Genomic DNA, 23,313 nt, shown 5'->3' with positions numbered 1-23,313 from the left:
CAATGTCAGTGTTTTAAATTGTATTCATGAGGCAACTAACATGTAATGTAGCTTTCACAAGTATTGGAAGCTTAACCCTCAACCATGTTTACGCCTGCCAGGAATTCAGAAAGAATTCTGGCCGGCTAGAGTCTATTTACCTGTATAGAGATGTGGAATTGTGAAGTTCTCCTCACCCATAAATCCAGCTCTATGGGTGGACGTTAAAAGGATGGTTAACCTTGGAAGTTTGCGAACGTCCAGAAACATTGCTGTTTCACAGCACTCACAAACACCTCTCCTTATAGTTACTACAGCCAAGGACCTGCCAACTTCCCTTCCAGGTTGGCAGAGCAGTGCGGATAATCCCCAGATTTGCACGGAGTGAAGGAGTTCTTGACAGGAAAAACATTTTCCTCAGTGGGTCTCTACCTTCCTCATCTCATTCACCTTCCACTGCCCCTTCACTGCCTTGTTCCTTTGTTTTGTTGCATTGCGTATCCTTAATTGCACCATCTGGTGAATAATGTCGGGAAACATCTTACAACCCAAACAGACATAACCAACCAAAGGAACATTCTGGAATCTCTCTTAATGGTCACTGTTAGCAATGCAGAACTAGGCCATTTGTGTTTCTTTTCATTAGATGGTTCCTCCTAACTACTACCAACTCTGGCCAACTTTACAGTTACCTGTCCAACCATCACCATACTTTTCTTCCTCTGCATCCACCCCAAAGTGAATTTCCTTTTGTGTGCTGTCCTTAATCACTTCCCTATCCTCATTAATCCTTTCCATTATTGAATGAAACTATACTTCTGCTACCTATTCATTGACCTATTCAGTGCCGTTCATGATGCCGTCTGCAACAGTATAGTTAAAGTGCAATATATATTATGCAATTAAAAGAGGGACCCTCTGTTAAAAAGATCCCTCCCTACCTTTTCCAAACTTACCTTAGTTTTGAAAGTGCACCTGTTGCATGTATTGTGATTGTTTCACCATTTGCTTTACTAGAAAAGAGCTGTGTGAGCCTAACATATAACCGGTTCAGAATAGTTGTCTATCTGTTGTTTTGCATTAATATTCAACAGCTATTTTTATTGGAATATTCATGTTTTTTTTGTTGCTTTGCCTTACTGTGCTACTGCTCATCTATTTAAAGACGTGTACTGGGTAGCAACACACACTTTTGAGATCTCCCAATTTGGTATATCTTTCTTTGAGCCTATAGTAATCCCAAACACAGTACCCAAGACCATTTGTCATGCTTTGAGTGGATCTGCTGTAATCTGTAGAAGGAGTGCAGTGGGGTAAATACAAGTGCTGACATAAAGATTATCTGGTATGAGTGAACATGCTTTAAAAGATGGCAGCAGCCTTGTGAGCTCAGTAACCCATGAGCATCATTCGGGAATCTGCTCCTTTTTATTTCATACAATAATAGCTGTATATTGGCACCACTTTGGAAAAATAGTCTTGTTAGCATATGCTTTATTTGGACACATCCTTGGCTGGAAAAGTAGGACGCACTCACTAAATCTCCGGCACTCTAGTCTGAGAGATGCTAATATTACTGTTGCAGGAGACAAACGAGAGGTGATGTCAGTTCACTCAACTGACAGTTGCAGTGTTGGCTTGGGTTTCTACCTGGAAATGAATATAGATCTTGGTGCTGGTACTTGTAAGACATGAACCCATCATTTGAAGAAGAACTCATTCAAGATTGCATGCATGAAGGAGCTATGAAATGGTTCAAGATTATATAGATTAAGTAATGTGGGAGCATGAAGAGGGGTGGTGACAATAAGGTTCTCCTTAAACTGTGTTTTCATAATCCTCCCGTAGTTTACCATAACTGATCTGGACATTTTGTCAGAGCCGATCTGCTGGGCGCTACACAAGAAATATATTTCAATTGTCAGTATTAAACTGTCTCACACCTGTTTGGAAGAAATGGCCTGTGACATGTAAATTGCTGCAGATTAAGGAAAGAGTACTGAGTACTTTTGAGTGTGTCATGTAATAGCACTTAGCCACTGGTCACACTTGTAGGAGGCTGGCTCAGTTTATGGTGTACACCTATGGTGTGGCACCGTATACTAAGTCCAGATCACCCTTAGTGATTGTGAATAGGTGTCCAGATAGGATAGCAAAAACTCTCTAGGGGTAGCTGAGGCGAGCAACTGAAGCTTATCCAGGAATAATGTGAACTACTTGCAATACCACAGTAGTCAGACAGTAACTCCCATACAAGAAAGAGCCACACAAGCGTTGCAAAGTTAAAGGATTCTTTATTACAGCACTTACTACTAGACTAGCATTGATATATCTCCCTTTGGAGATATCTCCACACAATATACACACCAAATAACAAGCAGAAATAGCATAAAACTACACTGCCCTATGGGAAGGCAAACCATACACTAAGTAAGTGGAATGCCAATTTGTGAACCTAACCAAGGTAAGTGTGGTAGTTAGCTAGAGGTTGGGGGAAGAACAAAAACACCAGAGGTAAGTACAGCAACTGTCCCAGGCGACCGGGTGCAGAGTGGTTACCTATCCAGTCGTCCCATAGACTAACACAGGGAAGTTGTGGTTGGAATTTGTGAGTTTCAGGACCCTTCCCAGAGGACCCACAGGAAACCCAAAGACAGGAGGAAGGTTGGAGAGTGTCCCCACCTAACGATACCCAGAAGATAGCAGTACCTACACCAGGAGACCCGGATGCATAGGGGGTGAAAGGATGTTGAAAACGCTTGCTGAAGTCAGTGGAGGCCTCGGCTGTCCAGCTGCTGTTGCGACCCGAGGACCAGGCTGGTGGAACCCAAGGATGGATTCCAGATATAGAAGACCTGAAAAGAAAGAGGACAGTCCAGCACCCTCGGAGGTGCCCATGGGGTGCAGGTGGCAATTCCCACCCTGCTAGATGTGAAGTTCCTGCAGTTTGGTGAAGGAAGAAGTTGAACTGCGGGGTCCAGGAGCTGTAGAAGATCCTAGGAGTCACCTACGAGCTGTCCCATGTCGGTTGCTGGATTGCAGGGGGGTCAGTGACCAGCGAGGCCACCAACAAGCACTGGCAAATGCAGGCAGGAGCTGAAGTTGGGTCTGCAAGTTTTCGGGGACCAGCAAGGCCCAGGAGACTCTACCCTTGCAGGGCGCCAGGGATGGCCCTCATCCAACAGGGAGGCCAGCAGAAGTCGTTGGAGTCCCCACAAGTGACCCACAGGCGATGGACACAGGTTGTCATAAGGAGGCCTCAGCAGCACAACAAAACAGAAGTCCCACGTCGCAGGAGTTGCAAAAACAAAGTGCTGGAGGCTGGGGCTTCATGGTGCTCGAAGATCTCTTGGAGGAAGAGCCAACAGGCCTTGGCAATAGCAACAGTCGCAGTGCACAGGGGTTCCAGTCCAGTAGCAGCATGTCTCCCAAGTTGGACAGAAGATAGGCAGGACCAAGAGGAGACCACAGCACACCACCACCTGTGAGCAGAGCCTTCACGTTGTCTGTGGGACAGCAGGATCCACCAGCCGGTTGTCATTGTCTGGAGGCGCCTGCGGATGCAGTGGAGTGACTCCTTCACTCCAAGGGGGATTCCTTTGTGCTTCCAGGTGCAAACAGAGTATTTGTGACTCTGGAGGGTGCACAGCCTTGGATGTTGTAGAATTCTTGCAGGATCCTGAGAAACAATGTTGCAGTGGGAGCCGTCCCACCAGAAGTAGACTTGTTTCCGTTTCAAAGCAGACCAGCAGCGGTTCCAGAGGCCAGAAGCAGAAGATGTCTTGCAGAGAGTTCCTTGTGGAATCTTGCTCGACAAATCTGATGACCCAATCTCGGGGAGCCCTTATGTAACCCTAAAAGGGGGTTAGTCACTCTCTGAAGTGACCCACTTGTCAGAGGGGGTCAGGGGCGTCATCTACCTGGCCTAACCAATCAGTTTCTCCCAGGGGCATCTGCACATCTTATTTTCAAGATGGCAGATCAAGTGGCCACCTGGCAGAGCTGAGTGCACCTCCATAGGAGAGGAGCTGAACTGGGGGGTGGTCACTCCCCTGTCCTTTGTGTGGCTTCGCACCAGAGCGGGAACCAGGGGTTTCTGAACTGGTGCAAACCGGATTATGCAAGAAGGGCACAAGATGTGTCTATCAAAGCAGTCTGGTGGTGCGTAGAAGCCACCCCAGCCCATAGACACGTACTACAAAGGGGGAGGTGGTCACACCTCTCCCTTGCAGGAAATCCTTTGTTCTGCCTCCTGATGCTTGAGTCCGGCTTACCAGCTGGAGGGCAGAACAGTGTCTGGGGTCGGCAGCAGCATGAGTTGGCAGCCAGACCCCGTAAGGCTGCACAGGCAGAACTGGAGGATGATCGAAGGAACCCCCAGAGTACAGGGGATCATGCAACTAGCACTGGAATCTGTGTAGTTGCATGATTCCAACATGTTTGATACCAAACATGCCTAGGCTCGGAGAAGCCATTATGTAGTTGGGCCACTTGTGTTGACCAGTGTCCACTACATACCTTAAGATGACTTCCTCGCACTTACAAAGTCCAGGGAAATGAAGTCTTGTAGGTGTATCCTGCTCATGCAAGGGTGCCCTCACACTTAGAGACATGCACCTTGCCCTTGGGCTGAAGGACCTACCAGAGGAGTGACTTATAGTGTCTAAGTGCAGTAACCTGGATATAAGGTAAGCCTTACATCAGTGGTGAAAGGGTGCATGCACTTGGCAAAAAGTGGGGTTAACTGTCAGAAAGATGTTACTTTCCTACAACGCTGGTGATGCGAGGGCTTTCATCTTTGGATCATTCTTTCTCTGCTAGGGCCTGGGTGCCTTACTCAGGTTGAAAAACTCCCTCTTGTCTTTTAAACCTTTGACTTTGAATTCCTTACGTGGCATCTCTGGGTAAGGATAAGTCTCTTCACTTCTTAGGGACACAAAAATTGCAGTATGTCGTTAGCATCTAAGCTCTCTAACTTGGAGCTCCGTGAGGTCTGGCAGCATTTAAACATCGGAGCAACATTCAGGCCCACCATTCCTCGGTCTTTATGACCATCCCTCTATTCCTGGGTAGACGTGGTAAACTACTTCCTCCACTCTTTGTGATGTAGTGCCATCCTCAGGGGTGCTCTGGGAGGCAATCCAGCACCAGATACTCTTTTTCCGGATCACCCTGTGGACTTCTGCCCCATTTTCCATATTACGGTGGGGGAGTGGGAGATTCCAACCACACTGGAACCCTCGCTTGTGAAGAGCCTGTTGCGTCTCACCTGTTAAGAAACCAGATGCTTCAGTGTTGCAGAGTACACTCATTGGTAGCTGCCTACCCGTGCTTGAAAGTGGGACCTGTTATGCGTCCGACTGGGAGCCCAGCAGGCTCCCTTCACCGCCTCCAATTTTGCTTTTAGAATAGCCTCTTTGACTTCCCAGGCTGCATGTTAATTCAGGACCCGATTAGAAAAGTACAGGAGGAGAAAGATAGATGAGCTGATTTTTTTAGCTCTTTATAATCCTGTCCTTGAGATGCTCTAAAGAACTGCCTTACTTTATGATTCACAGTAACCATTTGCATAATGCTGCTAATACCGCCACTCCCATTTTTCTTTTGCTTTTCAATATGGAGCCCTAATAATTTATTAATTATTAGTTCATTTTATGGATGAGAACTCCTTTGTTTTCCAAACATGATTTTCATAGGTTTCTCATTTGATTGGACCATAGGGAAACTTGATCTTTTTAGGTTGAGCGCTAGGCAGACGTGTTGCAATCTATCTGTGGGCTTTTAACCAGGCCCACCACATGCCCATCAAAAACACTCATTCATGGGCTTGCCTTTCGAAAATCCTTTATTATCATTGGTAAATGCTTTACATTTGTCCCTCCTTAGCGCAATTTTGTTTCCCCATTGGCCACCGACCCTGTTAAATGGATAATTGCATGTTTACCAATACGTTTGACTGCGAGCGAACTTCTTTTTCCTCTTGTGTCTCTCCTTCGCACTCACGCTCATGGTGGCCATGGCACGTTGAATTGGCTCTCTTATGTCAACTGTTTTACTTTTCATTTTCAATTTATGTGGCGAGAAAAGTCCAGTTAGGAATTTACAACGCTAATAGCTCTAACTTGAGCAAACGCAAGATCCACTGCATAGCAAATGCTTGTTAAAAGCAGCCTCCTCATTCAGGACTGTACTCATTTAGAGGTTCCCTGATGCCTGTGGGGGGACCCTGATCTTTACTCCAGTAGTGGATGGGGCAGTAGGGCTATGGAAGCTACCCACTGATCTTGCCTTCCTTCTGTATGGCAGTCATCTCAACTGCCATCCTCAATTTTTCCACTTTCATATATTATTCTTGCTCACTGGTGTTGGTTATAATATTCCATTTGACTGCAGTTTTTTAAAGTTGTTAATTGCTCTTTGAATATGTCTAATAGTGTTTGTAATCGTTTTCTGTAAGTGTACCAGTAGGTGCATCAGGGTGAGACAGCACTATAAAAATAAAATGATGATAAAGAAGGGAACAACATGTTGTTTAGTGATTTCCAGCAACTGCTACTAATCTAAGGACGTATAAAAGCTGAGCTTATTCATTTTTTAGTTCCTCTTTTAACTCTGTCAGAATGTTGCAACTAGTAATTCAGATTAGCCTAGCCTAGCTTTCTACTTTCCAGAATTGTGCAACATACAAAGCTACGCCTTTGGCGACTGTGTCAAAGTTCCAGGTCCAGCGAATGGCACACAAAGACTATTTCTGGAGTTTTATTTTTAAATAATGTATCAAACACAGCCTCAAAAGAAGCATTGTCATGTACAGTGGAGGTCAAAGATTTAGCAGAAATGTAGCCCAGGAGCTCAACAGTTAAAACATGGTGAGCAGATAGAAACAAGACAAAGGCTCTCTGCTTGTCATGAGACTGTGAATAGGTTGCACTTTCAGTGTAAGACAATCTGTGGGTGTCTGCATTAGTTATCCTCTTTTCCTCTCCATGTGATTAAGAGAAGGTGTCACAAAGGGAAGTAAGGTCAGAGGAACTGTAAAATATGTTAAGTTGTTTATCAGAAGAGAAATTTCCACACATTGGAGACCTACGCACTGTACCACTCAAAATCATAAAGCTGTACACCGTTGGCAGTGACTGCTGGAAAATGACTAAGAAGTGTAAGAAAAGATACTGGGATTATAAGCCTACAAGCCATCACGACCTCCTGGACTTCGAGAAGGTATTAGAGCTCTGGTCCTAGGTACAGAACTATTGTAAAACCCTAACCCGCTAGGAGCATAACTCGCACACCAAATGAAATGCTTATGAAGTCAGTTTTTATGCCAATAAAGAGCAACACCTTAGCAAGTTGCAATTAAACAACCAACACAAACTGAAATCAGTTAATCATTCTAAATTCTCAGTTGTCTAAGCCAAAGTGGTAAAGGTAATGTGAAATGTAATCTTATCTATAAGATGACGATTACATCATTTGTAATTGCATGTTTCATTAAGAGTGAGATCACAAGCATTGCATTTGATGTGCAAGTTTTGATTTGCATGGTGTTTTGCGAGCAGTGGACTGTGGTAGCTGGATTGCTGGCTGTACCCAGAAAAGGAAAACCCTACTTAGTCACCTCACATCGAAGTGCATGAACATCCATACCTGCCCATGTTCTATAGAGGGCCACTTTGAAACCATGGCACACTCGGGAGGTGATTATGAGTGTGGCGGTCTATGGACCGCCACACTCGCGGTGTCGGTCTGGGGGTGGACCGCCAGGGAATCGTCCGCTTCACCAGGATCTCAGATCTCGGTGGTCTGGAGGTAGTGGCGGTCCTGATCTGCCAGGGCAGCACTGCATGCAGTACTGCACTGGTGATTACGACCCCCTGCTCTGCCAGCGGTTTCATGTTGGTACCACTGCCATGAAAAGGCTGGCGTAGAATGGGTGCAGGGGGCTCCAGCGGGGTCCTTGCACTGCCATGCACTTGGCATGGGCAGTACACCCTGGCCAGCACCATCGCAACGTTCACTGTCTGCTTTGCTTTGCTGGTGCTACCTGCAGGCTACATCATTGCTGCCGGCTTGATTATGCTGACCTAGCAGGAAATCCACAATAGCTCTGGTGGGGTAGTCGCCGCGTAGGTGGTGGCCACCCCGTTGGGAGTTTGGCAGACTAAGTTTTCCAACTTGAGATGACCCCCATAGTCTGCAAGGTCAATGAAGCGACGGTCTGAACCTGGGTTTGCTTGATCACATTTGAATTCTGATGAACAGCCTGTGGCGATGGGTGAATCTCTGTGGCAGTAAAATCGCAACTTTTATGGGCTGTCTTTGCATTAGCTATACCTGTTGTCCATCCCTTAATGTGATATGGCTACGGTCTTCAGCTAGAAGATGATCTAAAGTATGGGCAGGCTTCAGGTCAGTTGTCTAAAAATATAGCATCTGTTCTTTAAGCCTATGTCTAAAGATGTTGGAACTGCTAGAGTGAGTGAATGGGCAAATGAGTTCTAGGTCAGTGGCAGGCATTTGGAAGAGGTGCAGCAGAACGGTAGCATGCCTATGATCTTTTAGGGACAAGTCACCCATAATCTTGGCAGCCTTACTTAAATGTGTATTTCTGTATGCTTCCTTTTACTTCATAGTTTCATATTACTGTGTATTAAGTCCAGTTTGACCTCAAGGTGAGCCAATCAAGCTCCTGATGTGGTGTTCTTTGTACGTTGCCTTTCAAGATTCAGCTGTAGGTAACAAACCTAACCACATTTACAGGGTAAATGGGGCGTGCAGCTGTTCTGCTGAGAAATTACAGCAGGGACGACTCTGCTAATAGCGGAGGAGCGCTGCCTCCCTGATTAAAAAAAATATAAAAATAATAATAATAATTTGTTTATCATTTTATTTATTTTACTCTCCGAGTCATGCACATCTAGGGTGGGGCCAGACCATAGGGAGGAGGAGTGGTGGACACTGTAACGTGCCCATGCCAGTTTGGCCGGATATCTTAGGACGGCCAAGCCAATTTGCGCAGTTACATTTCCCCGACCCAGCTGTGTTACACTGCCCGTTTGGAAAAATGGCACAGGTCAAAACAGCCCACTTAGGCCAATCCTGGCACTGCTCTCATGCTTGGTATAGCATCAGAGCAGAGCTTGGATTGGAAGCCTGCACTTCAGTGACTGCTGGGAACCAAGGCGCAACGGAGGCGGCCGGGATCGGGAGAGGCGGGTAAGGTTGCTTTTTTCTTTTTTTAATGTTATTCATATTATTTTTAAACGTCCATTCCCCACCCCACCATCTTTGATTGGCGGCAGCCTCCACTGAATTACAGTTGTTTTAACAGCAAAGAATAAGTATCAAGTACCCGCCACTGACCGCAACAGATATCAGCCTATTATAAACCAGCTCTGGCAAAGTCAATAGGTTTAGCCTATGTGTAACGTGGCTTAATGTTAAAAAAAAAAAAAAAAAAAAGTGCATTTAAGCAGCCAGTGTTTACCGCGTCCTAGCACCTGTTTTTTAAAATGTTTTTCATTCCTTAAAGCCATGTTGCACAGCTGCCCGTGCTGCTGTGCAATATGTAAAAAAAAAACAAAAAAAATAAATAAAAAAAACAGCAGTGGGGTGTTTGGGGAGGGGGATCAACACATGTGAAAGTGGGAGAAAGGTGAAAAACAATGGAGGGTGGGGGTGGTGGGGAAACGGGCAAGACAAAGGAGAGGTACCTTTGGACATTTACTCAATAAGAGTGGATATCTAAAAGTAGCAAAGTGTACCTGAAGGAGCCTGCGGCAAGTGGAACGACACTGGCCATAGGAAGCTGTACTTGGTCCATGCTCCACAACAGGGACACAAAGCGAAGCCCCAGAAAGAAGTTGAGATGAAGAGAAGGCACTAGTCAGTGGAAAGTAAAGAAACGAAAGTGATGGTTCTAAGCGATTTTTAGAATATGTTTTTTAGAACAATAGCTTTCACAGACAGCACATGCACTGTATGCAAAACCTAAAAATAAGGCTGTCTCCGCAGTCATCCAAGCATCTTGGCATTTCTACTTGGAAAAGCAGAGGAAGTAGGAGGACTGCACTCAATATGTGGATGCCATTTCCTACATCTTAGTCCGAGGCCCATAAACTGGGAGAAAGCAGCGTTTGAGTTCTCATTGGCTAAGGAGGAACTACCTAGTGTTCTTGCTTCAGAAGATTGAGATTGCTGAATCCTCTAATGGCCAGGCTAAAATTTTGAATGGTCTGGAAAAGTGGTAGCCCTTTTTCACCACCAGTGTAATCTGCTGGTAAATATGGGAGAGTGCAACTGATGGACAACAAAGAAAGGTTGGTCAATGTGAACAAAATGAAAAGCTGAGGATCTGCTGAATGCAATCTGTAAAAATGAATGCCATAATGATATGCTATAAAAGGCACCTGAATGATGTTTCTGTGTTAAACTAAAAAAAACGCAAATGTAAAAGAAAAAAAAAAAAGGTTTGGTTAAGCTCAAAAGCTAACCCACCGCCCGCAGCTTCTTGCCTCACAGTTGTGAACTTTGGTTTGAAGACGTTTGCAAATCTCCTTGACGTCCTTTGCTGAGTACATAAAGACGTAGTCTGTGAAATTGAGAGAGGGTAGTACAAGTGAACACTAACTGTTTCTAGCATTGTACTATTCCAGTGCACTTGTTTGCCATTCAGACAGTCTTTTTTTCCAAAATCTGTGTAATCATTAACCATTTTCCACAGACCGCACTTTCTGAGGCAGGCTGAAGTAGTGATTTGTCCTTAATGTGTTCGCGAAGCTTACGTCTGCATAATTATAATGCTGGGGACAGTGCCACTGTATCAGCCACTCTGTCAGTTCTTTCTTTCACTTGATCTGCACTCTGCGTATATATATATATATATATATATATATATATATATGTGTGTGTGTATATATATATATATATATATATATATATATATATATATATATTTACAAATAGAGTTTTTTTGTCCCCTTGGGCCACCTCACTTCTGCGGGAGTCAGACTCCTGCAGGAGCAAATGCTCTGATTGGCTGCCAGCAAAATGAGAACAATGTTGCTGGCAGCTCTTACAGTACTTGAGGACTTAGTCCCCTCTCCTGAAGTTAAGAAAAAAAGAGAGGGCACAGGTTGGGAATATAGCGGGACATCCCCCAACCACCCGTTGGTCCGAAACAAAAACAAAAAAAAAAACTTTTTTTTTTTTTCTTTTTCAACGATCTCTGAAACAAATACTTAAGACAAAATGGCAGCTGCCATTTTATTTTTTTATATATCTATAGACACATACACAGGGAGGGGAAGTCAGTAGGGCCCCTCCGCCCCCACCCAGTCTATTGAAGGCCCCAAGAACCCCATCTCCCACTGTTGGGAGTATTTAAGGGAATGAGGATGCTCAACCTCTCTCCTCAACCATTTTCACACCCATCCCCAAGGGCCCAGGGTATTTTTAAGGGGAGGGGGTTTGTGTGGCCCCCTCCCCAAGCTGTTTTCGGCCCCAGGGCCCAAAGTATTTTTTAAGGGGACAGGGCTGCCAGGCAACTCCTGCCCCTGAGCCTTACAAAGGCCCATAACCCAGGGTCAACTTACTTGCTTTTCCCAAGGAGCCCACTTCCGGGACACAGCAGTTTCCCACAGTCAGGGAAACATATTTGCTCTCGTCTGGTGGGAGCATTTTCAAGGGTGGGGACACATGGCCCCACTCTCGTTTTAAATGACGCATGGCTGAGCTATAGATACCTTAGAGCATGAGATGACATGAGATAAGTCTAGCTATAAATTTCTATGGTTTTGTATGTTTGAAATGTAACTATAAGTAATGTAACTAACTATAACGGCCCTGTAATCTTTGTTTTTTTCAGTGAATTTCAGTGTTTTTTTTTTTTTTTTTAAACGTTAAGTAGGAGGCGGGTCGACGGCTGGGACCGCAGGGGCCTTGAGGCTCCCCCAGCAGTCCTCTATTCATACTAACTGTGCACATGGCCAAGGCAAAGCAAGTGTGATGGAGGTGTTTGCATCCTTGCTTTTTTTTCGAGTGCAATATCTCATGTATTGTCTCTGATCAGTTTTCTTGTCATCTGCTGCTGAGACCAGATATTGTGTTCTAAACTTTTAAAGGCTAAAGATCTCTCAACTTGCCTACTACAAGAATGTAAACTTGCCTCAAAGACCCATCTGTTTGGCCCTGCTCCATATACATTCGTATTACGGAAAGTCTCCCCCCTCCTTTTTTCCTGGTAGATGTAGAGCTTACTAAAAGGACCCAGTGAACATGTTTCCCGCTGATTCAGGGGTTACTTTTGCTCACTCCCGATCGACTTGGATGGTATTTTACTAGTCCAAAGCTGTAATACTGTGCCTGGAGTGGTGAAAGTCTTGTCATTTTACAGCTCGGCAAGAAAGGCACTGGGCCAATCCTATGCTTAAAGCTTTTGCTGTACAAATGGCAAAATACTTTGTCGCTTTCTAACTCGGCATGGATGGCATTGTGCCAATCCTATGCTTAAAAACTTTGCGAGAAAAACAGAAAATTGAGTTGAGCAAATCTAGAGTGTCGCTGGTGTTGCAGGGTGGTCCTTACTGGAGCTGCTCTTCACCTAAATTGGGTAACTACCCAGAGTCCTCTCTTCTGTTTTGCATAATTTATGCGTCACTCTAACACTGAAAGGGTGTTGTTTTGACTTATACTGGGTGCGCCCTTGTATCTGAACAAAGCTAAACCTCTCTGAAGAGATGTAATGACATTGAAACACGTGTCAGGGGTTGCTTTTATTCATTCCAGGTTGGCTGGATGGTATTTTACCAGTCCAAAGCTGTAATACTGTGGCTGGACTGGTGAAAGTCTTTTGTCATTTTACAGTTTGACAGGGAAGACACTGGGCCAATCCTCTGCTTAAGATTTTACTTTACAAATGGCAAAAAGATGCTGTCGCTTTCTAGCTCGGTGTGGATGGCACTGACAATCCTATATATAAAAACAGACATTTAAGGTGAGCAGATCTAGAGTATCACTGGTATTGCAGGGTGCTCCTCACTGGAGCTGCTGTCCACCTCAATTTAGGAAAGGCCCTGCACAAAGATTGATTGGTCACCTTTTAGATGCTTATTGATGTGTTTGGGTGCTAAATTGGTACTACTGAAGTGATACCTTTGCCCATACAGTGGTGCCATGGGTAAAAACAGCCAAATAATGGAGTAATTCTATCAAAATGTGCTGCATGAGGCTGCATAATTTGCCTTTTCTTGCTACATAATTTAGTCAACCCTTACGGATAATTTGGTCTCTCTGATGTATAATTCCAGTGGCTCCGTAGGTAGGTCAGTGTTTGTATAGGAAGAACCTTTTTTGTTTAGCTAATAACTGGCCCAGTTCAAATCTGCACTTAACTTATTTTTTTTTAAAGTGCCCATTTCAGCTCCTGCCTGGTAGGCTTCTTGCTGATCTGTCAAGTGAGGGTAAAAAAAAAAGGGGTTCGGTGGTCCCAAAATGTTTATTTCCCGTGTTAATTCCCATAAGAAACTTTCTTCTCCAAAATATAAAATAATAGCTGAACACAATTGCACCACATTTGGTAAAAGTTAGTACTTTACATAGAAAGCATCCTTTTTATCCTCGAATGGTAAAAAAAAAAAAAAGAAAAGTAGGTGTAAGGGGCAGTGCAGGGACACCTTGACTCCCTGGTACTTGTGGCTGGGACCCTGAGGGACCACTGCCCAAAATGTATGCACAAAAATCTATGTGCCCCCCTCCCCACCACTCCACCCGACCCGCTCCTACTTTCTTTTTTCCTACCGGCCCAGAATCTGCACCTCTTCATGACCAGAATGTAATGCAGATTGTGGCAACCAGAGTCTACAAGTAAGTAACTTCTTAGTAAGGTATAGCATAATTGTGTGGTGATAGTAAAATCGGTGGTGGTTAAGCAACTGAACACTGGCAACCCACGTCAGTTGTTTCTTATTTCCAGATTTACTCCACCAAAGAAGTTTAGAAAAAAGATTTCTTTTGTTTTAATATGCTAACTAAAGGCCAAGAAGCATATAATGGCTGCTTAACATGCTCATCTGTTTGCTTACTACCTGTTAAATATGTGTTGTAATTGACCTGCACACATGTGTGTATTTATTTACTTTACAGTATCTCCAGAAAAGGCAGAAAAGGTATTGGATGAGATTGAAAAATTCATTATGACTCGCCTATACAAACATGTTTTCTGTCCTGAAACCACAGATGATGAAAAGAAGGATCTCGCTGTTCAAAGAAGAATAAGGTGAGCATCCTAGGTTTCTTAAAATCTAGAGGCCTTCCAGGATCAGAATCCATTAGGAGTTTGGTTGATTAGCACATTTTATCCACAGGCTGGCCTTTTTTAATTGCCGGCACCTTTGCAAACAGCTTGGATCCTTGTGGATTTTCAAATGCATCCATATCGCCCTTCTTCACTGTTAGCATAAACTGGAACTTCTTCCACTAGTTTCAAAAGCGTGACTTCAGATGTGCGCTCTGTGCTTCAGAGTTTTTCTCTTCAAACATACTGTATTTTCTTGTCACATTTTTTGCCTTTTTGACCTTGCTCTCTATAAAAAAATATATATATATCAGGCTTACAAACTCAGCTGGTGCTTGGAAAAAGTGTACCAAACAGAAAAAGTGTTGAGAAAAACTATGTTTACGGTGTTGCTGCAGAAGGTTGGTCAGAAGTCAGAGATGGGTGCTTTGTGTTACATTTTATTTTAATATGGCATATAAATTAGTTTGAAACATTCAGTAGTAGTTGATAATTATACAATTGTTACATTAACTAGAAAGACACAGCTGCCTTTCTGGTGGGGTGTGTGCACACCTTCCTGTCTGAGCTTTTTGCAAAAAATCTGCCTTCATTTTTTAAAACACATTAATTCCTTTACTTTCTTACTCATGTAAACTATATATTGTTGTGGGTGTTTTTTTTTTTTTTTTGCACATTCAGGGCTGTGTATTGGTGCAAGCCCTGCACAAAGTTTTAATGAGAAATGTGAGATCTTTTCTTTTTGTTTTCCAAATTTTCTCAACACTTTTGCTGCATTTCTTAAATGGACATTCCTTGTTTATGGTGCACTGTTCGTTTGATGAAAGAGATCAACTTTACAACTATATGGAAAGTAGTAAAACAATGTATTTTCTAATTATGTACAACAAAGGAATCTGTAGGTGCAAACCAGGCCTCTTGGCTGACTTAGAAGACTAGGCTGAACATGATGTTTGTCCATTTGTAGCATTTATTCTGCAAAGCATGGTAAATCCCCCCCTCGCTCTCTCCCCCCCCCCCCTCCCCCCCCCCCCCAATTCTCCTCATGCAGAAATATATCCGTCCTACAGCTTGTCCCCCAAGTTTGTTCCTTTGGATCTCCTGAGTGTGGGGGTACCGGACATGCATAAGTTTGGGGTTCTCACAGGCAGTAAAGTGGGCATAGAGCATTTTGGAAATTGGGAAAGCTATTGCACATATTGGTTTGATGTATGCATGTCTTCTGTCCCTGGACACTTGACTTTAAAATGGGTTGGAATCCTGGTGTTGGCACTTGACCACAAAATTGATGACACTTGTGAAATCATGGATGCTGAATGTGAAACCTACTGTAAGATCCAGTATTGCTTGTCACACACTCACCTGGTCCCAGCTGCAGAGATGACACTGGTACCAATGCTGGATTTACTATCCCTCTCAGGACGATGCAAGATCATGGGACGGAACTCCAAGATCCTGCACCATCCTGGAGGGGAAGGGGGACTGGGCCAAAATATGAAAATAATGACTTGTGGTACTGGATCTGTTCAGTGAGGGTACAACACTGCTTAACAGGATGTGTCACTCCTGAGACCTGTGTTTGCAAAGGTGGACGTTTGCGAGTCCTGAAGACTCAATACATTGAGAACAACAAGAAGAGGCAATTACCATATACACTAGCAGTTCTCTACATGCATTATTAATGCATTAACCAATAAAAGACACTTACAGATTTCTTCAAAATCACAACATGAGAGCAGAATCACCAAGTTCTTGGATAAGAATCTCTGAGACTCTCAGGTGCGAACTTAAAATACTTATTGGAGCCTCTGACACTCCCAGGGTAAACTTGGAACATAGGTTGGAGTTAGGGACACTCCCAGGGTTGTACTAGGAACATGGATTGGAGTTAGGGACACTCCCAAGATTACACTCAGAACATAGGTTGGAGTTAGTGGCACTCCCAGATTTACGTTAGGAACATAGTTTGGAGTTACTGGCACTCACAAGGTTACACTAGGAACATAGGTTGGAGTTACTGACACTGTCAAGATTACACTTGGAACATAGGTTAGGGTTAGAGACACTCCCAAGGTTTGCTAGAATTACAGATTGGAGTTTACAAGATTCATACAAATATCAATCGCTCTAATAGAGTGTTATTCTTGATACTTCTGTTCATCAGAGAAACACAGAATTAAGTCTCTAGTCCTCGGGTTATAGCACCAAGGTTGGAAAGAGGGTCCGGAATAAGAACAAGCAAGGATAACAAGCAAGGAGTGCTGGAGGAAAATTGCCTAAAGCGGACTGGAGACAAGTCTATAGACTTGAAGATGTTGATGCTCAGGCCTGCCACTGCTATAAAAGGATTAATGCATTCTAACCTGATGGGAAAGTACTCAGCCTTGTCTAATACTTTAACTGTAATCCAAAGACAACAGCAGGCTCGGTGCAAGAAACTCAAGAGAAGCCAGAATCGTAGCTCATGAAGGAAGACCCTGAAAGCATTGCAGAAACCAGGATCATCAGGAAGGCTTGGAAGACTAGAGTACTGGAAGTTCCGGACAAATAAGGAGGTGACTGCGGAGACAACGCTTGCGCAGGACTGGAAAAAGGCCAGGCAAAAATGTGGATTCAGAGGGAGTATTTATGCTTGGAGTAAAGAGTGTTCCATAAAGCATGTGTCACACATGGAAGCGTAGAATATTCCAATGAACCTGGGGAAAATCACATGTTACATACAACGGATATGAGGCCTTGCAGGTGGCAGGTGCAAACGGTAATTGGAAACAAATAACAAATATAACAGAACCCAAAGTGCATGATGGTACAGTTCAGTGGGTCGCAATGGACGCGTAACTTGCCCTAAAAAGACACCTGATAATCTGCAGATGCAAACTGACTACATTTGCATAGCAACAGAACAGATGGGTCAAAGATTCAGGCTTCCTGGGAGGGGAAATTATGGAATGCTCAAGACAGGGAGGTGCCACAAGGGAAGGGTGACATTGGCCCGATGAGTAAAACCCACAGAATATAGGGCGCAAGACGGAATCATGACGTTGGAGTGAAGGTAAAAATTACAAAATATTATGAATGCTGTATCATGGATTGATGCAAATGTCTAATATGATCTTCTTTTGTAAAATGTAGCTTTACACCCAGTACAGTTTTGTATGATATTCAACATTTCGCTCATTACAGAGGCCGGTCTTCGATGGGGGATGGAGACGTCCGAATTGAGAGTCTCTCCTAATTCCCTTCTTAGGGACCTTGTAGCATTTTTACATGCATGTCTTTGAAGTACATGTCACTACGTGGCATAATGTCCCTTTGAGGGGTATATGACGTCCTCACATCTTTCTGCTTTCAGGACAGTAGGCTGGTTGCAAAGGCACAATGCACAACTCTACCTTAAATATTTTACTCCAGGATATTTAGTGAAGGGGACATTCTGTAGCGACCACATGCCTATCCTTGGCAGCATATGCTCGGAAGTATTGTGTGTAACCAGGTGAACGTTCACCAAATTAGAGCATGAGCGACTCATCCACTAAACGTTCTTTTTAGGGGTATGCACCTCACAGAAACAGGATGAGAAATGGTCAACTATAGGCCAATGTTTGTGCAGCCTTTCATGTATTGGATGATAGTTTGGGGGCGCCTTGGGATTGTCATTGTAATGAAGGAATTGCAAGACAATTCGATAACCATTACTGCTAACTTTAGAAGAAAATCTGAAGTGAAAAAAACAGGGTTCCTTGGCCCGTATGACTCAATGATGGGTTTTCTGACAACGCCCTTCGCTAGTGTGGGACCTCACATTTTTGTTATTTCAGCTTTATCTGTGGAACCCATGCCCAATAACTTGCATGCAAAGACAAATGGGGATGTTGCTTGAAAAATGTTCTGTATACAGATTTGTTTGGGTTACTGTTTGATCACTAAGAGTGTTGCTGAAAAACCCTTGGAAGAATTTGATTCATGATGAACGCTCATCTTTAGCATCAAAGCTGTGGTGAACAAAGGAATGATTGGCTTGTAAACGTTTAGAGCACACCACTAACAGTCTGTTAAGGGGCTGGTACACGCACTTGCATTGAAAGATGAGTGGGGTTCAGGCTGGCTCTTCTAGGGCGAAGCATGGTTCTTCTGGGGCAAAACGTACATTTGTGTAGGTTCCAAGGATACTGGGGACGCTGCAAGAAATTATAAAGAAAGTATGTATGTCCTGAGCATGTGATGCATGTGTTCTTTTTCATGTGGGCCATTTTCAGCATGGTTGACCCTACTATGCACATACTTCAAGCCTGAGTCCTCACCAGCACTGTTCTCTAACGATTGCTTAACATCTCTGATTTCTGACAGTGATTCTTCAGTGTCTGTGACCATCAGAATTTCTGCCACTTCTTTCACTTCCTATTACTTTCCAGTGTTTTATAAGCATATGTAATATTTTGTTCAGGTTGTGATTATTTTTAGGGACGTTATTTAGGCAAAGATTTAACCATGGAAAAATGTTATATTTAATTGTAATTCTTTTATAATTGAGAATTTACTCCCCAATGTAGTCTGGTGTTATAATTCCAACTTTGTGCAAATGTATATGTTTATGTATGTACATTTCTGATCATGGGTGAGGGAAGAGTGTAGTGAAGTTACATTAATAAAGGAATGTATGTGTGTTATGGTACTTGTAGCGTGCAGACCTAGCTGACAGGCAGTAGAGCATTGTACAGGGTCAGAGGCAAAAACCCAGTCAACCAGTAATTGGAGGGCTAGCTGATATTTAAGAATGAAAGTAGATTATTACTATGGAGTTTAATTGGGAGCGTGTGTGTGAGGCACATACATAGGAGAAATGACCACTGTTATCCACCTAAAAGATGTGTTTGGTTGTGTTTGGCCTGTGGCAATGTGCACTTTACTGGGTAGGAATGATGGGTGTGTGCTTTGGTGTGAGGCAATATACAGGAGGGGATGTGTGTGTGTGCACATGCATGTGCCAGGGAAAGTGGGTGGGTGAGTGATTTGTGAATATGCAAAGAAAGAGAGCTTTGAAATGTAAATGGTGTTATCAGTCTGCATGAGAATTTTCCTTGTGGGGGGGCGGGGTGTGTGTGTGTGTGTCTGTGAAATGTAATGTATGTTGTCCTGATGTGCAAAACAACCCCCTTCTTTTACCTTCACAAGTTCTTTTTTTGTTTTAATTTATCTGGCCCTCTCCACCTGCTTTTGAGACCCTACCTACTCCTGACCACAACACCATAGTTTTTTCAAATCTGTGTATGGCTTCTTCCTTGCCCCCCAACACAAGAAGCAACAGATCTTTTCTCCCTTTGTCAGCATCTGTCAGAAATTCAACTTTAGACAGTGAATCAGAAACTATGCTTTCTCTAGTTCACTCCCTGCACAGATATGCTGGCACCGGAGCATGCATCAAGGTCCTTGTCTGACTTGACTCCTTGCTTGGGTCTGTCTCCAAATAGTTCAGCCTAACTCGAGACAGAAGCCTGGAAGCAGGAGCTCAACATATAATCCGGGTTCACATCTGTGGTTAAAGCCCATCTCAGATTCACACTGCACCCAGAAGACCCTTGCCTGCCAAGGGGGAAAATGCATGTCTACGTAAGATAGATACATGCAGGTAAGTATGATGTAAATATACATTATGAGGTCCTGAGGACGCCCTTTCATGACTTGTATATGTACGGCACATGGGTTGACTGTAATCATTTGCAACTTACTTGCCAAAAAAGGGACTTGTGCTCAACTACACCTTTCCAAAAAACTAAACAATATAAGTCTCCATCTGGTACATACTTGGCAGCAGTTTGTTGTGTCTAGAAGGGTGAAGTGTGTTACATTTTAACCAAAACCTGGACAGGTTCAAGGGAACTGGTCTTGGATAAGTTCAAGCTATGAATACGAAAGACAATTGTTTCCGTTCGGAGAAACCATTTGTACGGATTTGCTTCAGATTAGTATCATGCTCCTGTGTCCTGGAACTGTTGCTTTCTGACATCAAGTTCAGCAGTCTGTTGCTACCCATTGCTTACAAGCTGAGCTAGGCACAATAAACAATTTTTCATGGCCAGGCTTTGTTGTCACAGTGTGAGAAATATGCTTGTATTAGTTTCCATTGCCATAATTTCCTTAAAAGTGAATGTATTTGGAATAGCCTCCACTTACAGCTCCTTCCGAGGCCAAAAATATATTTCCCTCTTTAAAATGTCCTTTCACATAATTTTTAGGAGAAAATTGATCGAAATACCACCTTACAGTTAACACGTTGTAATCTATTTAATTTGCAGAAAATGTTGGCTGCCTTTCTTATGATCTGACTACAGAACAATTTCCAAATTTTAGAATCCTTGCCTGGCACCAGGGAACTGTTAATACAAGAGTATCTGTGCTAAACAATATTTAGTTGGGGCATTGGTGGTCTGTCTTTAAGATTATAGAATTTTCTATTGATGCTGTCTGTGAATTTAGGTTAGTGTTGTGTTTACTTTATTTGAGAAGTTACACTGAGGTAGCAATTTCCTTTTCCTCACTTGGTTACTTTTTTCTCCCTACTAGCCGTATTCATTTTCAGTGCCCTCCTTTGTTGCTGCTAATACCTGTCTTGAATTTTGTGGCCCATTCACAAGTTAAAATGGACTGTTGCAGTTGTGTGAAGCCTTTATCCTGTCTCATTTCATTACAATTATTTTGAGGAGTTCCATGCCAGTGGTGGCTGAAGACTGTATTCATGTAAAACACACAGCACAGTCTACATAAAGAAAAGATACATTTTGGCTTTGAGATGTAATGCATGAGATTGATGGATTGCTGTTGCTTTTACAGGGCATTGCATTGGGTGACGCCTCAGATGCTGTGTGTTCCTGTAGATGAAGATATTCCCGAGGTATCTGACATGGTTGTTAAGGCCATCACAGGTTTGTAGCTTATATCAAAACATAGTAATTGTGAAATTAACTGTTAATGTTATAAAGTATGATAGTACCAATAATTATTTTTTATATGAAACCAACATTTAAAGCAGCATAAATGAGACAAGAATAACAATTGTAGTAGTTGCTCAGTTTATCAGGGAACACCTGGTGTTGTAGAGTGAAAAAATATTTATGAAAAACAAGCAATATAGAAATACAATGAAATCTGTCATCATTGTCCAGATGGACACATTTATGCATTGATTACATCAAAATATAAAACCATTGCAGTGGAAAAATACACAGAAGTCCGTAACGAATTTCCATACTCAGTCATTACAACAGTGACCTAATAACATAATAGTAAAGTCACTAATCCCCGGTTCTCATGCTCATGTCAACATGTAAACAAATTAGACAATTCAGTTCAGGGTAATCTTGTTGATGACGTTTCGATCCTTTAACACCAGATCAGGCTCATCATCAGGGCATATAAAATTATGCCTGAGATACACTACCTGGTTTCTGTATATGACTGTTTTCAGTTCCTCACATTCAAGGGACCTTTGTTCCTTCAGAAAAAGAAGAGTGAAAACATGGCACAGGAAGGTGACCACAATAAAAAAAAAAACACAAGAAGACAAAAACAATTTCTTTTTGGTGGAGAGGTGTTTCAAATGGGCAAAGTTGTTTCAGTAATTGAAAACAATCTTCACTATTTCATTACTTGGTTCTTTTCTCCTGTTTTCTGCAGAGTGGCTGTCAACAGGTCATCATCTGGGTGAAACAAAGATTGACTGAGCATGATAGATGTAGATGCTGTGGTTTCATATAAAATAATGTTTGTTTCATATCAAGCGCCTAGTCATGGTGTGCATCTCCAAAAGCAGTTAAGAGGCCTGATGACTCAAAGAAGAGAGTCAAGCAGGGAGGCTGACTTGCTTCTGATATATAAGTTGGACCCAATGACAACGAACCTGTGAGGGAAATAAAGGCCAGCTCCCTTAAGTTCAAGTGTGAGGTGCCACAGATATTCCAAACTGCAAGAGACCAGTGGATGGAAATAAGATTCCTCGAATGAGCCAGGCAACATGAGAGGGATGGCCCAAAATACTTACAGGCTTTATTTCAAATGTACACTTGCGTTCAAAACCAAAGATCTGGTTATGCAACCTAATAAAACAGATCAGATTCAACAATATCTGTCATTTATAAAGAAAAATGCAAAGACTAATTTCTTCTAATAGATCTTTCCACCACATCTTGAAACCAGTGCCCTGGTTATCGTTTGACATTCGCCCAAAAAGTGGAGTTGAATGAAATCCCTGAACCATCCCACAGGTCTTCTACCACGGAGGAATCTGTTTGGTTATCTCAAAAAATATCTTCCATACAGTGGTGTGTGCTATGAATGGTTACCTGAGCAAGCCAGTACTTTACCAAACAAAGCAATAAAACATTCAAATCTGCACAAGAGCAAACCAAATTCATTTTTGAATAGAAAAGTCAAAGTCAAATTAAAAAATATTTTATATATATATATAGCTAATGTGCTGTCATATTGTGTTGATGTGCAATTTAAGTGTTATGGGACAGCTTTTAATCGGATGTAGTTGTTAAAAAGTACTGGATTGAGTTGGTTATTGCAAGGGGTTGGGTGTGTGAATTGGGATGAGGACCTAAGGGAATTTATTTTTTGTTAATAAGCCAAGAGAGATTATGGGATAAAAGAAATGTGAAAGAGACTGTTAATATGGCTTAAGTGGTAAACACAAGTTCCCTGTGCAGTAAGGGACCTAGCTGAAACATCAAAAAGTCTCATAATGAAAATAAAGTATGTTTTGCAGTTTCAGAAACTAATGCACAGGCGTGAAGGTTAGAACCATATAAACATCCCATAAGAATGGGATGGCACTATGAACCAAATCTTTTGCCAGGTGACAGATAAGAGCATTTCTACTGACCCAGACCTGTTCGTTTAGCTGAGCGACCTGTACAAAGTAATAATATGATAGACTTTGTCTTCAACAAAGAGGATAGTAAGAAAATTGAATACTGTGACCAAAGGGGCATAAAAGGAATCGAAACCCCTGGCCACACGCTAGCACATGCAGCATGACAAAA

General features: G+C 42.8%; 1 protein-coding gene across 1 annotated transcript in view; it reads left to right on the top strand.

Moving 5' to 3' along the window:
• RABGEF1 (RAB guanine nucleotide exchange factor 1) overlaps positions 1–23,313 on the top strand; it is a 236,280-nt gene that overhangs the window by 167,927 nt on the left and 45,040 nt on the right. The window contains exons 6-7 of the mRNA XM_069226871.1: positions 14,122–14,254; positions 21,101–21,192. Coding sequence (XP_069082972.1) covers positions 14,122–14,254; positions 21,101–21,192 — 225 coding nt within the window. The remainder of the gene's footprint in view (positions 1–14,121; positions 14,255–21,100; positions 21,193–23,313) is intronic.

Source organism: Pleurodeles waltl, chromosome 3_2 (assembly GCF_031143425.1).
Source record: "Pleurodeles waltl isolate 20211129_DDA chromosome 3_2, aPleWal1.hap1.20221129, whole genome shotgun sequence".
In the NCBI taxonomy this organism is placed as follows: domain Eukaryota; kingdom Metazoa; phylum Chordata; class Amphibia; order Caudata; family Salamandridae; genus Pleurodeles; species Pleurodeles waltl.
The sequence above is the reverse complement of the archived record's forward strand: the minus strand, read 5'-3'. Positions and strand labels throughout refer to the sequence as shown.